The sequence below is a fragment of the Myxine glutinosa genome, chromosome 5 (assembly GCF_964187855.1).
Source record: "Myxine glutinosa chromosome 5, kmMyxGlut1.1, whole genome shotgun sequence".
NCBI classification, from domain to species: Eukaryota; Metazoa; Chordata; class Myxini; order Myxiniformes; family Myxinidae; genus Myxine; species Myxine glutinosa.
This window is the reverse complement of record NC_136265.1, coordinates 59,709,844-59,736,749: the sequence shown is the minus strand read 5'-3', so window position 1 is coordinate 59,736,749 and position 26,906 is coordinate 59,709,844. Positions and strand designations below refer to the sequence as shown.

General features: G+C 43.9%; 1 protein-coding gene across 1 annotated transcript in view; it reads left to right on the top strand.

Moving 5' to 3' along the window:
- The window catches only part of LOC137427492 (uncharacterized), a 30,330-nt gene extending 12,405 nt beyond the window's left edge, over positions 1 to 17,925 (top strand). Inside the window, exons 3-4 of the mRNA XM_068117030.2 lie at positions 6,787 to 6,930; positions 15,221 to 17,925. Of these exons, the coding sequence (XP_067973131.2) occupies positions 6,787 to 6,930; positions 15,221 to 17,073 (1,997 nt within the window). The 3' untranslated portion in view covers positions 17,074 to 17,925. The remainder of the gene's footprint in view (positions 1 to 6,786; positions 6,931 to 15,220) is intronic.
- The last annotated feature ends 8,981 nt before the right edge of the window (positions 17,926 to 26,906 follow it).

Here is a 26,906-nt window from a genome sequence, read left to right as displayed (position 1 = left end):
TAATGTCTATTTGGTGGATATTAGACACGTTAATACCATGTCTTTATTTGGTGGATAATGGTCTAGTCAACACAATAATGTCTTTATTTGGTGGATAATGGACTCATTCACACCATAATGCCTTTATTTGGTGGAGAATACACTCGTTAACATGATAATGTCTTTGGTGGATAAATGAACTCGTTAACACCATAATGTCTTTATTTGGTGGAGAATGGACTCGTTAACATGATGTCTTTATTTGGTGGATAATGGACTTGTTAACACCATAATGTCTTTATTTGGTGGATAATGGACTCGTTCACACCATAATGTCTTTATTTGGTGGAGAATGGACTCGTTAACATGATAATGAAGCGTGGTGCTACGCGCGCTACTTGTATAACAAGGAGGAAGCGGACAATGCGGTAAGTTCAAGAGTCTTTATTATAAGAGCTCAACTGTAGCACTGGCGCGCTCCGGGCTGCGTGCCCATTGTATATCCCGCGGCCACGCCTACCCCTCGGGCGTGGCCGCCACCCACTTGGTGCGCAGATTGATGCCCTCACGCCAGTGAGCTTTCGTGTCCGCCACACGCGCCCCCCCAGAATTCCCGCGCACCTGGAGGGCCAGTTTGCGGGGCAAACGGATGACCCGGCCAAAGCGCCCTCTGGCGACTGGCGGCGTCCGGGGTGCAGGGATGCCAGCTGGGATGTGTCCGGCTGCACCCGTGATGGGTGCAGGACCGGGGGGCGGCATGCCGGCGGGGCTGGGCGGTGCCAGGGGTCCGCCCGCAGGGGGGCGGCGTCGCCGTGGGGGCCGAGCCACCGGCGGTGGGTGGTCCACGTCGAGGTGGGCCGGCTTGAGGCGATCCACCGAGAGGCGGTCGGGAGTACCGCCGATGTCCAAGGTGAAATGTTTCACCCCGGTCTCCAGCACGCGGAAAGGCCCATCGTACGGGGGCCGCAGTGGTGTCCGGTGGGCGTCATGCCGGATGAAGACGTACTCCGCGGGGCGAAGCTCCAGGGCGACGTGCGTAGGCGGGTGCCCGTGGTGCGCCGTCGGCACCGGGGCGAACCTCCGGGCTGTCTCCTGCAGCACGGAGCGCTCCTGCGCCGCGGACCATGGTGCCGTGGGGTCGGGGAGGAAATCGCCCGGCACCCGCAGCGGTTGTCCGAAGACCAACTCCACCGCGGATGCACGCAGGTCGTCCTTGGGCGCCGTCCAGAGGCCCAGCAGGACCCAGGGGAGCCTGTCGACCCAGCCGCCGTCGCAGAGGGTGGCCCGGAGCGTGGCCTTCAACGAGTGGTGGAACCGCTCACACAGGCCGTTGGCCTGGGGGTGGCAGGCCGTGGTTCGGTGCAGCCGGACCCCGAGCCCCCGCACGACCGCCCCCCAGAGCTCCGAGGTGAACTGGGGGCCGCGGTCGGATGAGATGTCCGAGGGGGCGCCGAACCGGGCGACCCAGGTGGCGATGAACGCCTGCGCGACGTCAGCCGCCGTCGTCGTCGCCAAAGGCACGGCCTCCGGCCACCGGGTGGTGCGGTCCACCATTGTCAGGACATGGGTGAAACCCCGCGTGGGGGGCAGAGGTCCCACCAGGTCCACGTGCACGTTGTCACACCTACGTTCCGGCACCGTGAACGGGGCCAATGGGGCCTGGGTGTGCCGGTGCACCTTCGCGCGCTGGCACGCGAGGCACGTCCTGGTCCACCCGCGGACGGCCTTCCGGAGGCCATGCCAGACAAACTTGTCGGTGACCAACCTCTGGGAGGCCTTCGTGCCCGGGTGGGACAGGCCGTGGATGGCGTCAAAAACCTGGCGCTGCCAGCCCGCGGGCACGATGGGGCGAGGCCGCCCAAGGGAGACGTCGCACAAGAGGGCCGTGCCCGCGCCGTCGAACGGCCCATCCCCTGCTCACCGCCCCTCACCCCCACCTTTCCACATCATAATGCAATGATAACTTGAAGTAAGCAATATTTGTGTATGAGAGGAATTGAGTGTAACAAAAATTGAAAGGCTGACTTTCCATGGACAAAGCAAAAAGGAGCGACAATTATTTTTCCCACCTTTTTTGCCCAACGCTCTTGTGAAATTTCTTGGCAATGACTATAATCCAGCAGCGGTTGAAGAAAATACATGTGGTTGTTGGGGGGGTTTTAGGGTGTAATCACCTGCAGAGGAAGGAGAAGTCAAAAGGTGATGATCAAAAGTGGCCCCTTGTTTCACCAGGCCGTGGCTAATGTTTTAGACTTTAATTTATTTTTATGCCTCTGCTCCCGAAGGTGGCCGGAGCCATTATGTTTTCGGGTTGTCCGTCCGTCCGCCCCTACGGGCTAAACCTCGTTTTTCTCAGCAACCACATGTCTGATTGAGACGACACTTTCAGTGTGGGAGTGACACCCATGCAGAATGTTTTTATCCTAATTGTGATATTAAAGGTCACGTGGTATGGCAGCCATCTTGGAATAAATGCAAATAATAATAATAAATATTTCTAAAACTGCTGAATGGAAAATTTTTAAACTTGGCACATTGTCAAGTACTCCCAATGGGGAACAAAAGCATGATAAGGATTACATCATCGGTGAAGTGGTATGCCAGCCAAAAATGTTTTAATCAAATTATTTATCGTAAAAATCTGAAATTGCATGGGCATGATCTATGACCCATTTCTATTGAAATATTAAATTTATGACATCATAAGTCACATGGTTTGGCAGCCATGTTGGATTTAACCTGAAACCATAAAAAAAACATTTTCTCCCAAACCACCAAATCGATTGACTTGAAACTTTACGTGTGTCATTGACTCGGCATGGTGATTAAAAGATGATCACAAAAACATCATTGGTCACATGGTGTGGTAGCCATATTAGATTGAAGGAAAATATTAAATAATTATATCTCTGAAACCACTTACCCTATCGATGCGAATTTTTACAAATATCATCTAAATTCTAACACCATTGTTGCATATAGTTTGAAAATGATGACATCGCAGGTCACGTGGTTTGGCAGCCATCTTTGAACGAACGTCATCCAATCAACACAAAACTTCACAATAGTGATCCACTGCCCACACATATGCTGAGAAAATATTTTCTTATGGTCATATAATAATAATAATAATTCATTTATTTTGTATAGCGCTTTTCCAGAAGCCCAAAGGCGCTTTGACAGAGTGGAAAACATAATGCATAACAATACATGAAAACAACAATTGCAAAAAGACAAGAATCAAGAAAACAAACAGCAGCGATATACGGCATATATATAAGACAAGAATCAAAAAGACAAGACAAGAATCAATAGGGAAATATTTAAAGCAAAAGGAGGGAGAAGGAGAAGAGATAGTCAGGGGTTAAATGCTGTGGGTTGAATGTTGAATGCAGCGTTGAACAGGTGGGTCTTTAGTGATGTTTTGAATGTGGTGAGTGAGGAGGAGTCTCTGATGGTGTGAGGTAGTGAGTTCCAGAGGGTGGGAGCAGCGATGGAGAAGGCCCTGTCCCCCCAGGATCTGAATTTGGTCCGGATGGAGGGGGTCAGGAGGTTGGTACCAGCAGAGCGGAGGTTGCGGGTGGGAGTGTGTCTGGAGAGGAGGTCAGCCAGGTAGGATGGGGCCAGGTTATGGAGGGCTTTGTATGTCAGGAGGAGGATTTTGTACTGGATTCTCTGGGGGATGGGGAGCCAGTGAAGCTTGTAAAGGACGGGGGTGATGTGGTCACGGGTCCGGGAATGAGTGAGTAGACGGGCAGCGGAGTTCTGAATGTATTGGAGTTTATTGGTGATTTTTGAGGGTGAACCATAGAGGAGGCTATTGCAGTAGTCCAGACGGGAGGTGATGAAGGCGTGGATGAGGGTTTCTGCAGCCGTGGAGGAGAGGGATGAGCGGAGACGGGCAATGTTTTTCAGGTGAAAGAAGGCTGACTTTGTGATCTGTTTAGTGTATTTGTCGAAGGAAAGGGTTTGGTCAAAGATGACGCCAAGATTCCGGATGTGAGGGGAGGTGGATACTGGGATACCGTCGATGTTGAGGGCAAAGTTATGGGTGGATTTTGTGAGCGTTTTTGGGCCAATGATGATTATTTCAGATTTATCACAGTTAAGCTTGAGGAAGTTGATTTGAAGCCAGGATTTTATTTCAGTGATGCAGTTTGTCAGGATAGAGTGGGTGTCGGTGGAGACGGACTTGGTGGAGATGAAAAGCTGGATGTCATCGGCGAAGCAGTGGAATTGGAGACCATGACGGCGGATTAAGTGACCGAGCGGGGACAGGTAAAGGATGAAGAGGAGGGGGCCAAGAACTGAACCTTGGGGGACACCTTGGGGGAGGGGAGCAGTGGGGGATTTGCAGTTATTGATGGAGATGAACTGGCATCTGTCAGAGAGGTATGATTTAATCCAAGAGAGGGCAGTGCCGGTGACGTTAAAGGTGGATTCAAGTCGGGTGAGGAGGATAGTGTGATCGATGGTGTCAAAGGCAGCGCTGAGGTCGAGGAGGACGAGAATGTTGAGGTTGCCAGCGTCAGAGGAGAGGAGAAGGTCGTTGGTGATTTTGAGGAGAGCAGTTTCAGTACTGTGGTTGGAGCGGAATCCGGATTGGAATGTTTCATACAAGTTATTGGCAGAGAGATGATGTTTGAGTTGAGTGGCTACAGCGCGTTCCAAAACTTTTGACAGAAAGGGTAGGTTGGAGATGGGTCTGAAGTTGTTTAGGGTGTCAGGGTTTAGACCAGGTTTTTTTAGAATGGGGGTAACAGCAGCAATTTTGAGGGAAGGTGGGACGATGCCTGTAGACAGGGAGGAGTTTATTGTTGCAATGATAAGTGGAGAGAGAGCAGGGAGGGAGGCTTTGACAAAGCTGGAGGGGATGGGGTCAAGAGTGCAGGTGGCAGTTTTCATTCCTATGAGGAGTTCAGAGAGGTCAGTAGGAGAGATTGGGGAGAACCGAGACAGGGGATGGCAGGACAAGGGGGGGCAGGTGGTTGGAGGGGGAGCGGGTGCGGCGGTGGTCAAGCTGTTGTAGATGTTGTCAATTTTGCGTTGGAAGAAAGAGAGGAAGGAGATGCAGTTGTCTACTGTGAATGACTGGGTGGTGGTGTTCAGGGGGCGGAGGAGTTTGTTTATTGTCGAGAAGAGTGCTTTTGGGTTTCCGGAGCCAGAGTGGATAATTTGAGAGTAGTAGGCAGAGCGGGCGCGGGAGAGGGCATCTTTGTAGTGTTGTATGTGGTCCTTGTAGGCTTGGGAGTGAACTGTGAGACCCGTTTTATTGCGGAGTCTTTCAAGTTGGCGAGCACGAGTTTTCATCAGGTGGAGTTCAGGGGTAAACCAGGGAGCAGAATGGGTGAAAGAAACTGTTTTGGTTTTTACAGGCGCAAGCTGGTCAAGGCAGGAGGAGAGAGTGTGGTTGTAGTAGTCAGTGAGGTCGGAAGGGGTGTGGAGGTCAATGAAGGGAGAAGTGGACATTTTTTCAGAGAGGGTGGATGAGAATGAGGTAGGTGAAAGAGCGTTTAGCTTACGGAAGTTGATTGTGCGATAATGCCTTGGTGTTGGGGCGGGGATGTTGATGGTCAGAGTGATGGCTAAGTGGTCAGAGAGGGTGAGGTCGGAGCCATAGAGATGGTGCAAATTTAATCCAGTGGAGCAAACAAGGTCCAAAATGTGACCACGGATATGGGTAGGAAAGTCGACATGTTGAGTGAGGTTAAAGCAGGTGAGTAAATCAGTGAAGTCAGTGGTTATTGTGGAGTCAGTGGAGTCCATGTGGATATTGAAATCACCAAGGAGGAGGATTGAGGGGGAGAGGGAACATAGCTGGGTCAGAAAGTAGGAGAAGTCAGACAGGAATGATGGGTGTGGTTTGGGAGGGCGGTAGACGACAGCCATGACTGACTGCGTGTGACCAGAGAGTTTTAAAGCCAGGTGTTCAAATGATGGAGCAGATGAGATGGAGATGAGGTTGGTCTTGATGTCTTGACGGTGGATAACGGCAATTCCACCACCTCGGCCCTCCGAGCGTGGTTTATTGACGTAGGAATATCCATTGGGTGTGGTGAGGTTGAGTGTGTAGTAGTCCAGAGGTTGTTGCCAGGTTTCGGTGAGACAGAGAAAGTCCAGTTTGTTATCCAGGATGTATTAAGACATGTACAAGTTATTGGCAGAGAGATGATGTTTGAGTTGAGTGGCTACAGCATATGTCATGTGGTGTGGCAGCCATATTAGCTTGAAAGCCGATTTTTTTTTTATCCCTTCTCTGAAACCGCTTCACCGATCGATGTGAAACCTGTCATGGCTGGTGAAAATGTGATACTTGAAAACAGCTGAAGGGATTTAAATCAACCTTGTTTATTTTTCGGACAGTGAACGAGGGCATCTACCCATTGTGGGACTATGCGGAGGCATATTGGCGACAGTCGCTTTGTTCTGGTGATTTTTTTTTTTAATTTAACTTTAATTTGACTAATGTTTTGAGATTAATAATCCCAGGTCACTAATTTAGGTTTCAGAGAATTATGTTTATAAGGCAATGGAATGCAGCCAGCTATTCTGCATCAGCGAGAACACCAAAGTGTCATTTCATCATGCACTTCCTCTATTTCCAGACTACTCTGCCTTTTCAGATTCACGAGTTTTTTTTTTCTCATTACCCCTCCTTTGTTGACCTCTTTGGTTAAGTCGGAAAATATGTTTTTCTGTTGGAGACCCCGTACATTTCTCCTCACTACTTGGAATGATTGTTTGGGTTTCAATTTGCTTGTTTATCCTTTCCTCTATTGTGATGAACTGTTGTCACATGGTTTGCAGGTGAAGCTCAAGTAGTTAAGTCAGAAACTTACAAAAACAAGCTTCTTCAGACATCCAAGGATTCTTTGAGCAATGATCTTGTGAAGCGGGAACAGTGTGATTCTCAACCCATGGAGCCAAGCAAATCTACTCAGCTGCTCGAAGGTGAACTGGACTCTCAATAGATCACATCACATTGTTTACTTGTTTCGTTCATTCTTTCACGATGAAATAATTTTCTTTCAAACCTTGCAGAATGACATGTCCATTTAAATTGTTTTGACTCAATTGTCTTGTTTATGTGAACGAGACAGGGATACCTGTTTCAATTAAAATACAGATCGCACAAAAAATACACATATTCAAGGTCGTTTCATCACATCAGACAAGTCGATGACAACCAATTTTCACCCCTCTGGATATCAGGATTTCTCAGATTTATGGACGGATTTGGACTAAACTTTGTGTACAGGTTGTATGTGTGCCCAGAACAAATTAGACCTGGATCCGGATTCAAATCTGAGATTGTTTGAATTGATTTTTGAATCTGCATTTACATTCATAATTGAGATATTGGCCCAAAATTTAAAGACGTTATGGATGGGTTTTGAAAAAACTTGGTGGATGTGCTTGGTCGGTGAAAAATACAAGCCAATTACATATGGTTGAAGGCCAGCTGCACATCCGGCCTATCAGTGGAATACAAAACGTAAGCCGTTCGGTGTGGAGGAGTGAAACTCACCACCAAGTGCCATTAGTAGCACAAAAAAGGGGTTCTGAGGCAAAACATCTCCACAGAACCACTCGCTTACGCAATTCCACTCGCTTTCGCTCAGTTTCGCTTGTTCTCGCTCATGCCGCTCATTTTCACTTGCTATCGCTCGCTTACCTGCTCTGTCTTATCTCAGAAACCCCCCTTTTGTACTACTTGTGGCAGGGGTGGGGGGGTTGGGGGGGGAGGAGGAGAAAGGAGAGGTGTTAATTATTACAGATGGTCCTTCACAAAATTCACACGGATCATATTTTCATTATACGAAAACAGCGAACCTAAGAATATTTGTTTACGTTCTATCTTAGGGAATAGCTTAATTTTCTTGTGGCTTTCGTCACCATCAATTATATATTTACAACATACGTTTTCTAACTTGGTTCTTGGTTTCAATGTCGTTCCTGAGCAGAGATGATATTATAAACATCTCTCGATGTTCTGCTCTGAGAGCCTCCCGAGCCACATATCATTTTAAGATTGAAGTAAATTATTTTCTCATTGATCTCTTGACATCCATTAAATCTTTTTAAACCCCTCAATCTGTATGCTTTACTTAGGCTTGTTTTTCTTATCTCTTCAATATGATTTCTTTGATAATTCACCACATTCATTATGTTTTCCATTTAAATACCAAAGCTGTGATTTTATCCACTCTTTAATTTGGTTATTGCTTTTTTCTATCCTTTATATAGCAACATAACCCCTCACCTTTTTTATTAACTCAACTGGACTATGTCCAGCTGAGTTTTTGTCGACACCCAGTGTCCGTCGTCCGTCTGTCATCTTTCTGTCGTCTAAACAATTCGACGTCTACGCTCTAAAAGTCAAAATATTGATTAAATTTGATGAAACTTGTGATGCAGCATCTTTAAGACGTAAACTTGTTTGGGATCCCTTATTTTGATTGATTTATATTTTGATTGTTAACATTTATATTTTCACTTTTACATTTACACACAAAGTAGCTTTTATTTCACATACATATATAATACTCAAGAGTTATTTCTCATTCACAATGTCAGAAGTTTCAACAGTCATTGTCTCTGTCTTCTTCAGACTCAACAACATCATGACTGCAGTTTCTGCATGTAATGCCATTACAGACTCCACAGGCCGAGATGCACGTGACCCCATTCTTCTTGCAGCTGCATCGCCGGTTGCTGCAATCTCCATGACAATTACAGCTCGTGAACTGCAATAGCTCCTCAGGAGCCGTGGGGTCCAGTGTTGGAACTGGCTCATACCTATGCACACCTATTGTCCATCCATAGTCACTGGGGTTTAGAGACATGCTCTGTAGAAGGATCCAGTCCCGGGTCTGCAGGTAGGCACGGAGTGAATGTTGTGCAGCTGCAGCTGTTGTGCAGTTGTGCAGCTGCAACTCTGTTGGAGGTAGAGTCTCTGGTTTGATCACTCCTGCCGCTGCCTTCCTTGAGAACATGTTGTACCGAATTTCACCCAATGTAGTATCTCGTCCATGGTAAATGTACTTGAAAATCGCAGTACCAGCCTGAATCACTGTTTCCTTGGTGGCGGTGGTGTTTGGCAAAGGTGGTGCCGGAGAGGTGACTTCGATCCAACCCATTGAGTGAAAGGGAGTGTTTCCATGAATAGAGACAATGTTTAAATCTATATTGTCTCCAACAAACTGAGTGACTGCATTGTTTGTTTCCCCAACCTCCATAAAGACCACCTGATCATTACTTGACAATTCACTTTCACTGGCTGGCACTTTGGCTGTCATCACTGATTGATCCTCAAGCGCAGCATCAACCGCAACCTCATCATTGATCTGTTCATCGGTTTCCTCCACAATGGTGTCAAGAGTGCCAGAAGTATCTGGAACATCATCTCCACTCCTACTATTAAGGAAGCAGTATTTGTAGTTTTGTGTCTCCGTGTAAGACTCAGTGTATCCCAGCCGGTGGAACTTGTTGAGCATCCATTTTGACCCAAATCTATGATCACGTTGTATGGCAAGCCCCATTTGGTGTGGCAGTACTCCAGACCGAGGTCGACAGGCCTTAATAAAATTCTGCCCCCAAACGGCAACTCTTTCGTCTGTCTTGACAATCGGTCTCAAGAACATCTGAAGGCTTGCAGGAACAAGTGTCAGCTGACTTTCGATGTCAGTCATACTGTGTGTGGTGGGGTATGACTTTGGACCTAAATCAATCAAGGCAATATCATTGGATATGAACTTGAGTGCCGTCTTTATGATCTGAGTCTTCTCATCTCCATGGTCAAGATTAGCATGATGCACTCGCAGAATATTGTCGGTGCCATCTTTGAGACAGAGTACATCTGCCCTTCTTTCCTGTGTTGTGAAATACAAGGTGTCTTCGTATTTCTCTAGAAGTTTTATCTTTAGCCAATGCTTTGAATAAGAAAGGCTCTTCTCTGGTGACTGATCAAACTCCTGCAGCTTTTCATGGACTTGGTCCATGTTCATTACCCCATGCTCTAATTCTGAGTCTAACCATTCGCAGAATTCAATAAAAACTGCCTCTCGCTCCTCATCAATACTCCTCTGTCCTCTCTTCCTTTTTCCTTCCTCATCAGTCTTGGACAAACTGTCACCTCTCACAAACATAAGTTTGCATCGCAAATGGTACAGTGTTTCTTCTGCTACCAAGTCGTTGATCCCTTCCAGGCGTCCAGTGACTTCAGTGCCCCAGTCATCCCCGCGACTCCATGCTGTCTTCAGCAAGCTTGCCTTCAGTGTATCTGCAGTCAAATTATCTGGCACTCTGTATTTCTTTCTAGCTTGTGCTGGATTATTTTTGTAGAGCTGGGCTGGTTGGTTGCAAAGAATGCATACATCCTTATACAGGAGGTCAACTGACTGTGATCTTCTAGAACTGCAGCCAGTTGATGAACTGAACTCACAAGTAGTGCGTCTTCTCTTCAACTTTGATGACTCTTTCTCTGCCTTTGATGCTTGAGCTGACTTCTTGGTGGTTGCAACAAAGTTGTTGTACAGATCATTTTTACACTTCTGGTGGTACCTCAGTTTTCCTTCCTTTAGACTTTAGAGCCTCCTTCATACGTTCCACAACAGTAACATTTTCGACAGTTTCTGCTTGTTTCAATAAAGTTGAGTATCCCTTTGGAGTTGCCTGTATGAGCCTTTCAGCTGGTGTATCCGAGCGTGCACAGATGAAGCAATTGAGCACAGGTGGAGTAACGTCTTCATCCATATTGCTAGACTCCATGTCCTGCAAAGTAGAAAATGAGATATATTTAGAAATTATTTTTCCACAAAGGAGTGTCTGTGGTGAAATATAAATGTTAACAATCAACTCAGAATCATGAAAAACCCTTATTTGACCCCTCATAAGTTACTTAAGGGCCGATTTAAAAAAAAAAAAAAAAATTCTCGAAAATAATTTTTCGGTACCCGAATTCAACAGCTTTTTTTCTGGGTTTCCCACGGGAGTTGACCTTCAACATTTTAACACCTGTTATTACACACCTTTACAAACATATTGGTGAAGAAATTTTTTGGTAACAATTTAGTTAACAGATTTTCATATGTTTCCCTTACTAAATCGTTAGTTTTGTTATTAGGAGCGGGCTTGAAAAAACGCCACGATAAAGCTAACTTAACATCGACATCCACCTCAACACGCAACCCCATTGACGGAAATGGCGGAGAAAACCCCCTCAGGGAGGGGGACAAATGAATGCTCTACAACCTTCATTATGTAACCCTTAGTCATCCTGTCAAGTTTGGTTGAGAATGGATAAGTAACGACAAAATGTATCGCGGTCAAAAAATCATCAGACAGACAAACAAACACCAACTTGCATATTTTAGTATGATAACCCGAGGCTTCCATTTCGGTGGTCGTTCATTAACACACTCATTAACAACCTTGTGTCGGTTTTGACACAATGAATGGAATTCCTTTCAAAGCTCATTCAAATGTCTGCATTGCTTTTGAGGTTGGTTGGCTTTGCAGTTAACCTCTTGTCCAAGTGAGTTTGATATGCTGTAAATAAAAAGAAATACAAATAGTTATTGACATACAAGGTTTATCATTTCTCAATTAATGATGTGTGAGACTCATATGAGGAACATTAAACCTTCCAATATTGTTGTTGAGGAGAGATAAAATCATTATCTTCTTCATCAGAGAGGTTAATCCTTAATCAGGATCATTGCGAGTTTGTCGATGCTCAAAATGTGCTTAACTGCTCTGGGCTCTGGCTCTGGGTTTAAATAGGAATTTACAATCGCGTGAAAAAGTAAGTACACCCCATGTAAAGTTTTGACTTTTTCAACATATTTCAACATTCAGCTATTTGATCTTCATTTCAACAATATTGAGAGATAAAGGTGATATAATATAACAAATATCATGAAACATTTACATTTTGTAGTCAATTGTATAATTTAAATAAACATCAATGCAAATTTCGCATGTGGAAAAAGTAAGGACACCCTTGGCTCTAATAGGTGGTATTGCCCCCTTTGGCAGAAACAACCTCAAGTCGGCATTTCTTATAACTGGCTACCAGTCTCTGACATCGACTGGGAGAAATTTTTGCCCACTCCTCCGTGCAGAATTCTTTCAGCCGTGCGATGCTTGAGGGGGTTTCTTGCATGCACAGCTCGTTTCAAATCCCCCCCACAACATCTCGATGTGATTTAGATCCGGACTTTGACTTGGCCATTCCAGAACCCTCCATTTCTTTCTTTTCAGCCATTCCTTGGTGGATTTACTGGTATGTTTAGGGTCATTGTCGTGTTGCAAGGTCCACCTTCAGTTGAGCTTCAACTTTCCGACAAATGGCCTCACATTATCCTCAAGCACCCTCTGGTGCAATGAAGAATTCATTGTGGATTCTATGATGGTGAGCTGCCCAGGCCCTGGTGCAGCAAAGCTGCCCCAAACAATAATATTTCCACCACCATGCTTTGCAGTTGGTATCAGGTTCTTGCGGTCAAATGCTGTCTTTGGTTTTCGCCAAACATGTCTTCTGGTACTGTGGCCAAATAGCTCTACCTTTGACTCATCTGTCCAGAGCACATTGTTCCAGAAGTGCTGGTCTTTGCCTCGGTGTTCATTGGCAAACTTTAGTGTTGCCCTGATGTTCTTTTTGGACAGCAAAGGTTTCGTCCTGGCACACCTCCCATGTAGATCAAATTTGTGCACCCTCTTTCGAATGGTAGACTCGTGCACTTTGACATCAACAGTGGCAAGGGCTACCTGTAGGTCCCATGATGACATTCTGGGGTTCTTAGAGACTTCTTTCAGCATCGTGCGGTCTGCTCTCGGGCTGAACTTGCTGGGGCGGCCTGGCCTGAACAAGTTGGCAGTTCTTTGGAATCTTCTCCACTTGTCGATGATCTTCCGGACAGTCGAATGATTGATTTCAAATTGTTTGGAGATCTTTTTAAATCCCTTCCCAGACTCGTAGACATCTATAAACTTCTTTCTGAAGGCCTCAGAGAGCTCTTTTGATCTCGGCATGGTGACGCCACACACTTCAACAACAAAGAGCAAACCAAACTAAATGTCTGAGGTTTAAATAAGACAGGTTCCTCCAAGATCCTCTCTAACGATGTTCTAATCATTTGCACCTGAGCTGGTGCACCTGATTCTAATTTTAGGTATTTGAAGTAGTGATAAATGTAGGTGTGTACTTGTGAAGAAGCGGCTCTTCGTTTGCAAAAGAAGTCCACAAACAGTTTGAAAATGACGCAGCTTTATTAAAAACCAACTTATACAGATCCGGAGGAGACAGACATCTACAGCAAGAACCAGCTTCATGCCACGTCTAGCCTTCCCGAAGCACATTGATTCGCAGTCCGTATAAATAGGGACAAGTTTATCAGAAAATCTCCGAGAGAACAAAGCGACTGGCGAGAGTCCCTCACCGTCATCCCTAGCCCCCACCGTCATCCGTCCCTTATCTGGACCAGATGTTTCTCTGGGCTCCGAGGAGACAGAAAATATAACTCATTAAAGGGAGGGTGCATTCTTTGGCTTCGATAAGGCCATAAAATATATGGGTTTGTTCAAATGAGTAATTCAAAGCATGTTTATACAGAGTCAAGCGTCGCTGTGATTAATACAAAATATATATGGTTTTAACGATAGGTTTATGTCTGCAATCTAATCATTCTACTAGCGTTACACAAAATCACGCGCATGTGAGCGTGATTTTACGACCGGCCTTATCTAGCCTACAAAAAGCACACGTATACAATTGTCCAGCACGACCCAAGCGAGCCTTTCCTCATTTTAAACTAAAACGAAGCAAAAACCTTTTATTAACTTTATGAAAATAGTATATAAGCAACATTAAAATCATAACATATTATTCAAGACGTCTTATACAGAATTCTTAGCAATAACGAATCTACGACTTGACATACTTACTTTTTCCACATGCGAAATTTGCATATATGTTTATTTAAATTAAACAATGGACTTCAAAATGTAAATGTTTCATGATATTTGTCATATTATATCACCTTTATCTATCAATATTGTTGAAATGAAGACGAAATAGTTGTATGTTGAAATATGTTGAAAAAGTCAAAACTTTGCATGGGGTGTTCTTACTTTTTCACGTGACTGGAAATGCTTTTTTTGAGAAATGACACGCTCTCTGCCTGCTCTGTCTCTGACTTAGTTTGTGGGAAATCTGGGTGTGGTTTCTTGGAAAAAAAAAAAACCAAAAATATATAACTGAGAACAATACTATTCTGGCAGGGTGTGTGCGGCATTTTTTTTCCAGACTGAAGGAATTTCACAAACCAAATGAATTTAACCCATGGGATTCAACCCACCAAGCACAACCAAACAAACAAGCAATAACCAAACCAAAGAGTGGAGAAAATCACAGCATTGGTATTGAAATGGAAAACATAACAAATGTGGTAAATATCAAAAAAATCTTATTGAACAGATAACCAAAACAAGCCTGAATTAACCACACAGATTGAGGGGTTTAAAATATTTGATGGATGTCAAGAGATCGATGGGAAAAGAATTTACTCCAATCTTGAAATGATATGTGGCTGAGGAAGCTCTCAGAGCAGAACATCGAAAGATGTTTATAATATCATCTCTGCTCAGGAACGATATTTAAACCAAGAGCCAAGTTTCAATTCATGTCTTGTAAATATAATTGACGGCAGCGAAATCCATGAGAAAATTAAGCTGTTCCCTAAAATAGAATATCAACAAATATTCGTTCATTTGCTGTTCGAGTATCATGAAAATATGATAGGTGTGAATAATGTGAAAGACCATTGTAAAAATAGACCGCTCTCCTTTCCCCTCCCCTCCTCCACCTCCCTTCCCTCACAAGTAGTATAAAAAGGGGGGTTCTGAGATAAGACATCGAGTAGGTGAGCGAGCGATAGGGAGCGGAACGAGCTGGAGCTCGTGGAATGAGAGCAAAAGCGAAAAACCTCTGTTATAAGCTGTCCAGAATGACGGAACAACCTTTGTGAAGGTAGTTTTTGTGTCGTCATTAACTTTTTGATTAATTTGGCCAGTTCGAAAACTCCTTTTTTAAATCTTAACTGGACCCTCTCCCTCCAAAAGAAATGTTTAAAAAAGGATGACATTCAAATTTACTTGAATAATATCTGCTCTTGAAAAATACTTATCAATTATGGACAAATTTGTGTGAATGATTGCGTTTTGTGACTTGTCTTCACAGAGAACCAAATGAAACTGGATTCTTGTTCCAACTGTTCCCAGTTGGTCAACGCACAAGTTTTCAATCATCACATGACACAGACGGTTACTCAAGATGCTGGTACATTTCGCAGCATGTCTCGTAAATGTTGCACCGAGATTCTCAATAATATACAAGGAAGTGGGAAACCACACAAGTGTTCTTTCTGTCCGAAAGCCTTTACTTGGTCATCAGATTTACACATTCATCAAAGACAGCACACTGGAGAGAAGCCACACAAGTGTTCTTTGTGTCCTAAAGCCTTTCGTCAGTCAGCAACTTTACGCATTCATCAAAGAATACACACAGGAGAGAAGCCTCACAAGTGTTCTTTGTGTCCGAAGGCCTTTAGTCAATCATCAAATTTACACATTCATCAAAGAACACACACAGGTGAGAAGCCTCACAAGTGTACTTTGTGTCCTAAAGCCTTCACTCAATCATCAAATTTACACATTCATCAAAGAACACACACAGGTGAGAAGCCTCACAAGTGTTCTTTGTGTCCTGAAGCCTTCACTCAATCATCAAATTTAAACAGTCATCAAAGAACACACACAGTTGAGAAGCCTCACAACTGTTCACTGTGTCCTAAAGCCTTTATTCGATCATCAGATTTACACATTCATCAAAGATGGCACATGGGAGAGAAGCCTCACAAGTGTTCACTGTGTCCTAAAGCCTTTATTCAATCATCAGATTTACACATTCATCAAAGATGGCACACAGGAGAGAAGCCTCACAAGTGTTCACTGTGTCCTAAAGCCTTTATTCAATCATCAGATTTACACATTCATCAAAGATGGCACACGGGAGAGAAGCCTCACAAGTGTTCTTTGTGTCCTAAAGCCTTTATTCGTTCATCACATTTGAGGGATCATCAAATGATACATGCAAGAGAGAAGCCACACAAATGTTCTTTGTGTTCTAAAGCCTTTACTCGATCATCAAATTTAAGGGATCATCAAAGAACACACACAGGTGTGAAGCCTCACAAGTGTTCTTTTTGTCCTAAAGCCTATACTCGATCATCAGATTTGAGGAATCATCAAATACTGCACACAGGAGAGAAGCCACACAAGTGTTCTTTGTGTCCAAAAGCCTTTATTCATTCATCACATTTGAGGGATCATCAAATGACACATGCAGGAGAGAACTCACACAAATGTTCTTTGTGTGATAAGGCCTTCATTCGATCATCAAATTTAAGGGATCATCAAAGAACACACACAGGTGTGAAGCCTCACAAGTGTTCTTTATGTCCTAAAGCCTTTACTCGATCATCAGATTTGAGGAATCATCAAATACTGCACACAGGAGAGAAGCCACACAAGTGTTCTTTGTGTCCAAAAGCCTTTATTCATTCATTACATTTGAGGGATCATCAAATGACACATGCAGGAGAGAACCCACACAAATGTTCTTTGTGTGATAAGGCCTTCACTCGATCATCAAATTTAAGGGATCATCAAAGAACACACACATGTGAGAAGCCTCACAAGTGTTCTTTGTGTCCTAAAGCCTTTACTCGGTCATCAGATTTACACGTTCATCAAAGACTGCACATGGGAGAGAAGCCTTACAAGTGTTCTCTGTGTTCTAAAGCCTTTATTCGATCATTCAATTTGAGGAGACATCAAATAATACATGCACGAGAGAAGCCACACAAGTGTTTTCTGTGTCCTGAAGCCTTTACTCAATCATCAGAGTTAAGGAATCATCAAAATATACACACAGGAGAGAAGCCACACAAGTGTTCTCTGTGTCCCAAAGCCTTTACTCAATCATCAGTTTTAAGGAGACATCAAATAGTACATGCAGGAGAGAAGCTTTAAATGTGTTTGTGCGCAGCAAGCTATTTGCTTCTTCGTCATATTTTTCTCAACATCACAGAATACACAGACGACAAATCTTACACGATATCTTGCAGCCTTTTCCCCTCCTGCTTTGCCTGGCTCTGGACCCACTGAAGAACCTCATCAATGAGCAAGGACACAAATACTATCGAACATCCCAAAAGAAAAATGACCAAAGAACCTGCAGGGGTGACCCATCTACTGTGCATGGATGATCTAAAACTGTTTTCACCAAATGATAAATTGGCAGATCAACTCAAACAAGTAAAGCGCCACTCAGAGGACCTTCAAATGTAATTTGGTCTTGACAAATGTGTCAAATGCACATTTCTAGATGGTAAAACAGAAAGAACACACAATATCTCAATCGATGGATGGACAACAATACAGGAACTAGAAAATGAAGCATCCCAAAAATACCTTGGAATGGAAGAAGGTCCCCAGGTGCAACAAAAAAAAAAAGCATATAATAATCAGCAAAAAGTTATTTAGCAGAATAACACTAATTGTGCAGTAATCCCTCTTTCCGATGAACAATATCAAAGCTATAGACCAACTTGCAGTGCCGGTATTCCAGTATGGCGGTGTAATTATGAAGTGGCCACAATTGAAGATCATTGTGGGGGAATTTTCCATCGCTCTTCTGTCAGGTTCAAAGTATTCCAGAGTTCAGTCATTAAAATAAATTAGTCTTCACCAATCAAGTTCCAAGCATAACAGATTTTATTAATACTTGCAAAGAGATGTTACAGATTTCAATGTTAATTTCTACAAGCAGGAGAAAACACCTCACACATTTAGTTACATTTTGCTACATTGAGTTACATTTCGTGTTATCATTACGACTACATTTAGTTATTTTCGTTACATTTAGTTACATTACATTAGTTACGTCACTATTGAACCAATGAAGGAATTTGCTGGGATGCTCTCTCCCCATGGATGCTCCAGTAAGTCTTGCTTTTAGACTCTAACACACAGCCGATTACATCATGATCAAGGCCAAATGCAGATACAATGTGTTGGATTATGTCACAGTAGATCAAAGGCTTACCACATGCAGATAGAGGAACGTAGACAGTTTGGCGCCAAGGGCATCTTGACCTTAGTATGAAAATACATATATTTAGTTTTAAAGCCATTTTATTAACCACAATACAATTAATAATTTGCCAACATTATAATTTAAATCGACGTCCATTTAAAATGGTATCCTATTTTGATAACATTCAAGATGGAACATATTAACCTCATAATCATAATAAAGCAAATGTCGCCAGCGAGATGTTTGCATTTCACAATTCAGTACAACCTTTATTGTGATTCTGGCTCTCCAGATCTCTCACAACACTCCCCACGGTGGTTGCTGGCCTTCACCCCACCCACCATCTCACCAGGTCTGCTCCCAACACACCACACTCAGAGCAGAATTGATTTTAACACAATATTGTCTCCACTGCCTCACAACCAAACATGATTATCCACTTTAACTACATTGTACTCTGTAACATCCTCGCACTTGTCGTGGAAAACTCGTTCCTCTAATTAGACAATAAACAAGTTGACTGACCCATTCATTTAAATATTTATTTACAGTTTGCAAACAAAGTTGTTATACATCTTAACGTGCTTTGCATGGCGAAAGCACCTGAATGCACTTTTGAAATCCAGCTCAAAGAGCTCTGTATATAAACTGTTATGTCGGTGGGGTCGAGCAATATCTAGTCAGGTATATCTGAATAGGTAACATGCTTCGTCTGCCGCGATAAGGAATCTGCCTTGTAATAAGTTCTGTGTGTTTAGTCCGGTTTGTCGGTTATGCAACCTTCACATACACGGATTATTCTTACGAGTCCTTACGGATCGCCAACTCGTAGTCAATCACAAGCATCCGTAAATAACTCGCTGGTATCCGTAGATACCTCGTCACAACTCGCAACAACTTTTGACATGTCAAAAATCATCTTCCGTTATTTACGGATGCTTGCGATTGACTACGAGTTGGCGATCCGTAAGGACTCGTAAGAATAATCCGTGTATGTGAAGGCACCCTTAAGGAGTATACCTTTGAACATACCAGGATGTTCGTGTGCTAGGTAGTTGTAGGGATTAAAGATAACAGCCCTTGTGTGTCAAACCTGGTGATCAAACCTTTGTCCCTTGTGGCAACACACACCTGCAGACACTTAGATCGGCCCTTTATTGCACACAGAAATTAAATTCCCTTCCCTGACTAGGACCTCAGAAGAAAACGGGCAGGGGGCGAGTTCGGGGCACCGCCGCATGGGCCGCAGCCGGCTACACCTCCAGCTGGCCTGGAACGGCCTCGTGGCAAGGCCGGGGGCCACGCGCAGAGGACGGTTGGCTGAGCAGGGAGGGGGTCGAGCAGTACCGGTGCGGGAAGCACTCGACCAATCAGAGGGTGCACCGAGACCGATGTCACAGGCCAGGCCATAAAAGGGGGCGCTGCGCGACATTCACGCACTTGGCTCGGAGCAGCAGCTCTCTTGGGTTTTCATAGCGTGCAGTCGCAATTGCTCTCCTTTGGCCCTCTCTCCCCTTTTGCCGTTCTTATTCACTGGTCTATTGGCGCTGTACGAGATCTGTTGGTCCCTGTGCTTCTCTTCATCGGGCTGACGGTTCGCTCATGGTGCTTGGAGTGGTGCTCGGTGCTTCTGGAGCTTTGAGTGGTGAACGGGACCTCATGTGCAAACGGCGAGGGCGTTGGCTCGGGCCTAGCAAAGCGTGCGAGGCGGATGGAGGGTTCCTCCACGCCGGAGTTTGGAGCCGTGCTGCACTGCAACCGACAGACAGATAAGACCGCACACCACATCACCATTACACGACGTTTCTTTTGTTCATTCATCTCTGTGTCCTGTTGTTGAGTCTGGTGTGTGGGAATCCAATTTAGGAATTGGATTTATCGTCGCGTTTCCCTGTCCCGATCCTTATTGCAAATAAACCCTTGTATTATTTTCCATTCCCTGCAAATCTTGTGCCTGTTTGAGTTCGTTCCCCTTCCACAGTTACGCGCTCCCGCTTCTTCCTCTTCCCTTCTTCTCTTCCCACGTTTGATAGCACAATCCGTGTTTGGTCGTCGCCTCCAGTAAATCTGTTCTGGTCCATCCGGGGTCCCTGGTCTTAACCGAAGGGTCCGCACGACAACTGTTGTCAAGGGGTGGGATAGAACCCTAAAAAAAAATTGGTGTCAAGAGTGGAGAATCTGGAATCAAAATTTTTTTAGTCGGAGGCAATCAATTTGAATAGTCGATTGGTGCGCGGGACGCGAACAGCGCGTCAGCTAAAATTTAAATTTTATTCTGAAAATAAAATCCATGCGGGGTAGCGATCTTTTCTCGACGGAGGAGGAGGTGAGCTATATGGAGAAAGAAAGAATGGAAGATGCGGGAAGCATTGGGAGTGAGTCAGAAGTAGTTGGGGTTGAGCATCGTGGTGGACTCCACATTCCCATGCTTTATGCAGAAAACTCAAATTCAAATCAAATCGTGGATTATTCTTTCTCTCTGCCTTCTTGGGCCCCTCAAGAAAAGCGGGAGCTCAAACGTGTGTGAACTGGGCCAAGGTTCACAAGAAGCAGGTGTGAAGTGGGCGGGGACACCTCAACACACCCATACCCAGGAAGGTTTTCGGCAGTCCAACAAATCCAAAAAGGAATTGGTCCACATTGAGTCCCCATATCAAGTCCAATTCCAAAAAACACAATTGAAAAGATGATGTGGTTCTCCAGAAACGAGCTGGGCAAAATCTGTCACCGCTACAACTTTTGCAATCATGAATTTCGTCAAAGTTGTTTTCATATTATTATTTCAAGCAATTATAGAACGAGCATAGAACGGATATCTTATGCAAACCGCAGGTGCCCAAAGACGAGCATCAGAATAACAAATAATTAGCTGGTAAATCATACGAGCTAAATGTAGCAGCCAAGGGTGGTGTTCGCTGTTGTAGAATTTAGACCTGAAGTAATTGATGAATCAAGAATTCAATGTCCAAACCTTTTGTCAGAAGAAGATTGACAAATTTTAATTCCCGAGGAGGATCTCACTTTTGTTTACAAGAAGATACACAGGAAGAAACAATAACCCTTTCCAAACCAAGAAGAACACACTGTAAATCAAGAAGAGCACACTGCAAATCAAGAAGAGCACACTGCAAGATGCACAACAAAATCCTAAGTCAAAATCCTAAAGTGATAACACTACTCTGCAGTCCAGAGCATCCTTTTTTATACTTGTGAAGAAGAGAGAAATGGGGCTGAGGGCTGAGGGGGACCGGGAGGAGCTAAATGGGATTGGTTGCATGAAGGGCACTAGATGGTGTTCAGAGAATACTTACCCTGCGCAGTCAACTTGGTGTGAGCCAACTCTTCTATTTTTGAACGTTTCTTTTTTTTTGATCCAATAAGGCTGCCACACCACGTGAGCGATGACATCATAAATTTATATTCTCTAAATAATTGTTGCAGAGATCATGCTCAATAAATTTCAAACTGATCAGACTAAGCGTTGTCCCTGTCGAATTATGATGGCCTAATTATGGCACCAATGACATCATCGTTAACAACACCTATTCCCCATATGGAGTTATTTACAATGAGCCACGTTTCAATTTTTTTAATGCTGACATGTCACACACTTTACTTTACTGAAATGCAGACACAAATGTTATATTTTCCTCAAAAACCGTCGGAATTTCGCCAAATCTGTTTTGGTCATGTGTTAATACACCTCAGCGATTGACAAATCTGAAATCAGAATTTCATTTGAGATCAAAATGACCCATTGAGGTCGCTCCATACTTTGACTGCTCATCCTGTGCAGTGTGATAATTAATTCCATGCCGACTCTGGAAGACTCTTCTGCTTCACGCAATAATAACTTCCAGCTTCCAGACCGCACATCCAATCATCTTGAAATTTTGCACACATATTACACTTCAATACCTCTACTATAATATAAAGGGGGAGATTTGAGAGGGAGATTTGAAAGGGGGAGATAATATAAAGGGGGAGTGGCTCCAGGCCCTTCCAAGCCAGCATTTTGTCATATCCACAAGGGTGAGGGGGAGATTTGAAGTGGAGCAGTGAGGGGAGAGTTTTGTAGGGGAGGGGTAGGGGGAAGGTAATGATGGAATGTGGGTATGAGGGAGTAGAGGAAGGGGACATGGAATGGGATGCTGGTAAAATAAAGGGTTGGTATGATACAGGCAAGTGGAAGTATAGGAAGGAACAGAAAATGTACAAAAGGAACAATTAATGAAATATGAATATCCATAATGAAATATGAGATACGTTTGAACACGTTGGAGGAGGGGTGGAATTAAGGCGTGTGGAGAATGTAGAAAGGAAAAGCTGTAAGGGTTAGAATGATCGAAGGATTTATTTGAAAGCATACTTTTGAAGAGGAAGAAGAGTGAATTGTCGTAGAATCGATAATTTAACATGGGAGAAAGAGGAAATTGGAACATTGTAAAAGGTACCGTGAATGCCATCAGAGATTGAGGTGTATATAAGTAGATGGTTGTTACAGTGGAATAAATTACCTTTTTCTGTTATTATTATTATTTAAAGGTTGGGTAGAAGAAGGGCAAAGCAACAGGTTGTAGAAAATAAAGTGGAGCTGTGTCATAAATACGTTCATGATCACAGTGGGAATGCCGAGTTAAAAATTGCAAAGATTGAAGAGAGCAGGAAGTGGGGTGGTCTGGAAGGTGTAAGGTTTGAAGGTAAGGAATTTATTTTTTATTGAATTTTTTTTTTAACGGCACAAAACAGGGGCTGACAATTGAGAGGAATTGGAGAAGGGGATTGAGGAGAAAACAAAAGGGCTGAAGGTGGTAGACAGAAAAGACAATAAAAAGCGATTGTGGAGTCAAACTAGGAAAAGCTATGCCTCAAATAATCTGGTACAAAAAGTCCGACAAATACTTGGAAATTGGCACAAATTTTAAAACAAAGCCAAACTCGGAGCACACAGCAAACATGGAGAGGACAAAATAAACAGCAAAAGCACAGCAAAAACGACCAGGAAGATTTGCTTATCCTTGAGGAAGTTTGCACAGACGAAAATCGCACGTCCAGAGCTGAGACACCGGAACCGGAAGAAATCAACTAAAACGAGAAAAGCAGCACCCTGAGGACATTCAAATTCAATTTGGTCTCGTAAAATGTGTCAAATCCACATTTATATGACATAAATAAAAAAGCACATACAACATCACAATTTATCAAAGTACAACAACACAGGAACGAGAAAACTAAGCATCCCACAAATACTTCAAAATATAAGAACGCCCCCTCAGGACAACAGGAATTATAAGGAAAACCCTTTCTGAGTGCAGTAAAAACCCCGATATTTGCGGGTTCGACATTCACGGAATCTGCGTATTTATGGTTTGCAAACTGCAACCTGCTTACACATTTGTGGTCCTGTGCTTCGCGTATTCAGTTTTTTGTGACCACAAAAACATCTCCCACCAGCGATGCACATAACAGTTTTAAAAGCATCTTCAATAAACCACAAATGTGTTGCGCTTAAAGCAGTCTGCACTGCACATTAACCATGCCCTGCCACCAACGCCCATAAACAATGGTCACAATACCCACCCATCCCCAATCTACCCACCTGCCTGCACGACTACTTTTGTGCAGCTTGTCCTGTGTTTCCTTTTTCTTTTCATTCTGCTGCCTTTGACATGCTGCGATTACGAACACTCGTGAAATTTTGTGCACATCGTTCGATCGTGGGTCCGAAGCGTATGAGTTGTGCAGGAGGCCCCCAAAGGCAGTTCACATCAAAGAAATGGAGAAGGCAATAATTGTGTGGATAGAGGACAATGCCCAGAGGAACATTCTTTTAAGCAGACCTCTGATTTGTGAAAAGCCAAATAAATGTACGATCGTCTGGCTGGCATGGGCTGTGTTGCAAACACGAGTGATGTAGGTACGAGTGGCTCCAGGCCCTTCCAAGCCAGCAGGGGATGGTTTACCCACTTTAAGCAGTGCTACGGTTTCGGCAATGTAAAGCTTACAGGCGAGTGGGCTTCAGCGGACCATGAGGGAGCTCATCTCGAAGCGAGAGAGAGGACAGCATGAGGCTTCAAGGTTGCCAAGAACTGGATATCTCTTCTCCTCTGCTCCAATGCCAAAGGGGACTGCAGGGTTAAACTGATTATGATGTATCGTTTCCGAATTCCACACTTTCCATCGCATCTTGGATGCTATTGAGCTCACCCCCTGAACTTGGCGTCAGGAAATGTTGGAAGGATTTCAACATCGTGCACTGTATCAGCACCATCAAGGACTCCTTGGACGAGGTCAAAGCCTCCACCATCATTGCTTATTGGCACAATTTATTGCCACAGGCAGTGAAAGACTTCAGAGGCTTTCCCGACATCACGGAACGGAGGAGGACAATTGCTGGATTGGCATGGTAGATGGGAGGCAACGGCTTTGACGACATGCATCCTGAGGAATTGGAGGGGATCATCACCTCGCATAGTGAGGAGCTGACTGAGGAGGGGTTTGGAGGCCATAATTAAGGCTCCTGAAAAGGAGGCTGGCAGAGAAGAGCAGGAAGAGATGGCGAGGCCCAACCTGACCATCAAGTTCTTCGCTGATGTTCTGCAGGATATGAAGTCAGTCGCTGACAGGTTGCAATATGCCGACCCAATGATGGAGCGTTACCTCCAGTTCAAGAGGGGGTTGGATGATGTTCTACTGCCATGGAAAGAGGTGCACATATTCCTGAAGCACTCATCAAAATAGCTCACAATTGCCCATTTTTTTTGCGCCCTGGCCCCTTCACCTCAACACCTGCGTTTCGCCTGCATTTCCTTTGATTGAGGACTCATCAGCACCTTCACCTGTGTCCTCTTCAGAGGAGTTCTTTGAGTTTAATACATTCTCAATAATCATCATCATAAAACATTACATCACACTGTTCTGTGCCGTATCTTCAATAAAAATTGGAAACAGTACATGCTGTTGTTCTTTTATCTGTAAGCATTTAAAATGAAACTGTAACCATGTGCATTCATGTTCATGAAATTTTGCCTGATGAATCTCAAACCCCGGGAATCTATCCCCTTTTTCCCCATTGAAAGAATGCCCCGACCATTGAAAGAATGCAGATTCGACATTCGCAGCATTTTTCAGAACCATATCCCCCATGAATTTCAGGTTTCTACAGCACTGAAAGGGGAACTCACTCTCAGACCACCTCGGCGCTAATCTATCCCTTGATACCCTACATCATAGACAAGTCTTTTTCTGATTTGCTGTTTTTGAAGTGGATATATTTGTGATTAAAAGTAAATCTTCTTCTTCACATTGGCGTCTCCTCGTGATAGCGACCATCACTTCAATATTGTCTTCGAATAACATCAACAAACGATTTAACTCAAATGGTGAATAATTTTCAAGTTTCTACAAAGATATGTTGTCGATGCGTCCTTGGTGGTTGTAGTCATGCAGACCGAGATGGTTTAATGCCACACCAATGGCTAAAAGATTCCAGGGTTGACAGAAATTGGACAAGGTTTGCTCAAAATACCTGAGTGTGGATGGGGCCTCCAAAGTGGTCAGAACATTTTACAGACATTAGAGAAATATTTTTGTCCATAAACAAGATGTCCACACATTTTGACCACTTGCAAAGATTTAATATCACTGGAACAGCTCACTCGATTGAAACCAAGTTACAATACAAGATACACAGCAAAACAACAGATTGGGCGAGTCTCTTCTCGATTCTGGAGAGTTCTGTTCTTTTACAGCTGGGTTTCTCTTTGATGTTGGTAAGAAGGGGGCAAGGGAAATTAATGGGTCGCTAAGGTCACTGTCAGCCTCGCGCTAGAACATCTGTCTCACATTATGCAAGCCATGAGAACCGGTAGGTATGCTTTGAGATGTCAAACTGAAAGATGTGGGTCAGAGGGGTTACCGCTTTGAGCTGAGGCAGGCGTTCTCTTGGGTAAAGTGTTGATCTGGCACCATCTGGCAATCATTTTAATTGCAGATCCCAGTGGGGAGTAGAGTCAAAGTAGATGAAGTACATCTGGTTTTAATCGCAGAAGGGAGATTCTTGCTTCGGAAGAAATAGCTGAGTATGCAGTTTCCAGCTCCACGGAGAGTATTGCATTTCTCACTGCACAGGACTTTGGAATTAATACAGCTCTTTTCACATTATTATTTCCAGCATAATGGGCACACATGTTCTATGATTCAAATGCAGTTTGCTCGAAGTATTATAGCTTCATCTTTATTGGCATTCCATATTTCTCAAGATTATATGATATTGTTATGTCTCTAATTACTTCTACAAAGCAATATTCATGTTTCTGTGTTTTCCTGAAATGGGAAGAGGGTACGAACAGGATTGAAATTAGCTGCAAGTAAACTCACTCACAGGGATAGTCTCATCGTTTGACTAATTTTTAGAAGTTGTACTTCTACACAGAGAACTGTTCTGAAACAACAGAGATGGCTGTATTTTGTGGCTATTCTCCATTATTGAGAGAATGTGCCATTCCCATGATAAAGTGGAAGAAGCAGGCGTCGCACTAATATCTAACACCTTCTTTGTGGAGCTACCAGCACATGAACATGGGTGATTTGAGTGGTGAATCGAACACCTGTGTTGGTCTGCCGGCGACCTGATTCACCTCGCTGGATGGTCTGCCGAACATCACCGCCACCTTGCACATCTGAAATTACACATCTGAAGAGCTCAAAAACCTGCACACCATTGTCTCAGTCGCCATTACTCAACTCCGATATCCCATAAATACCA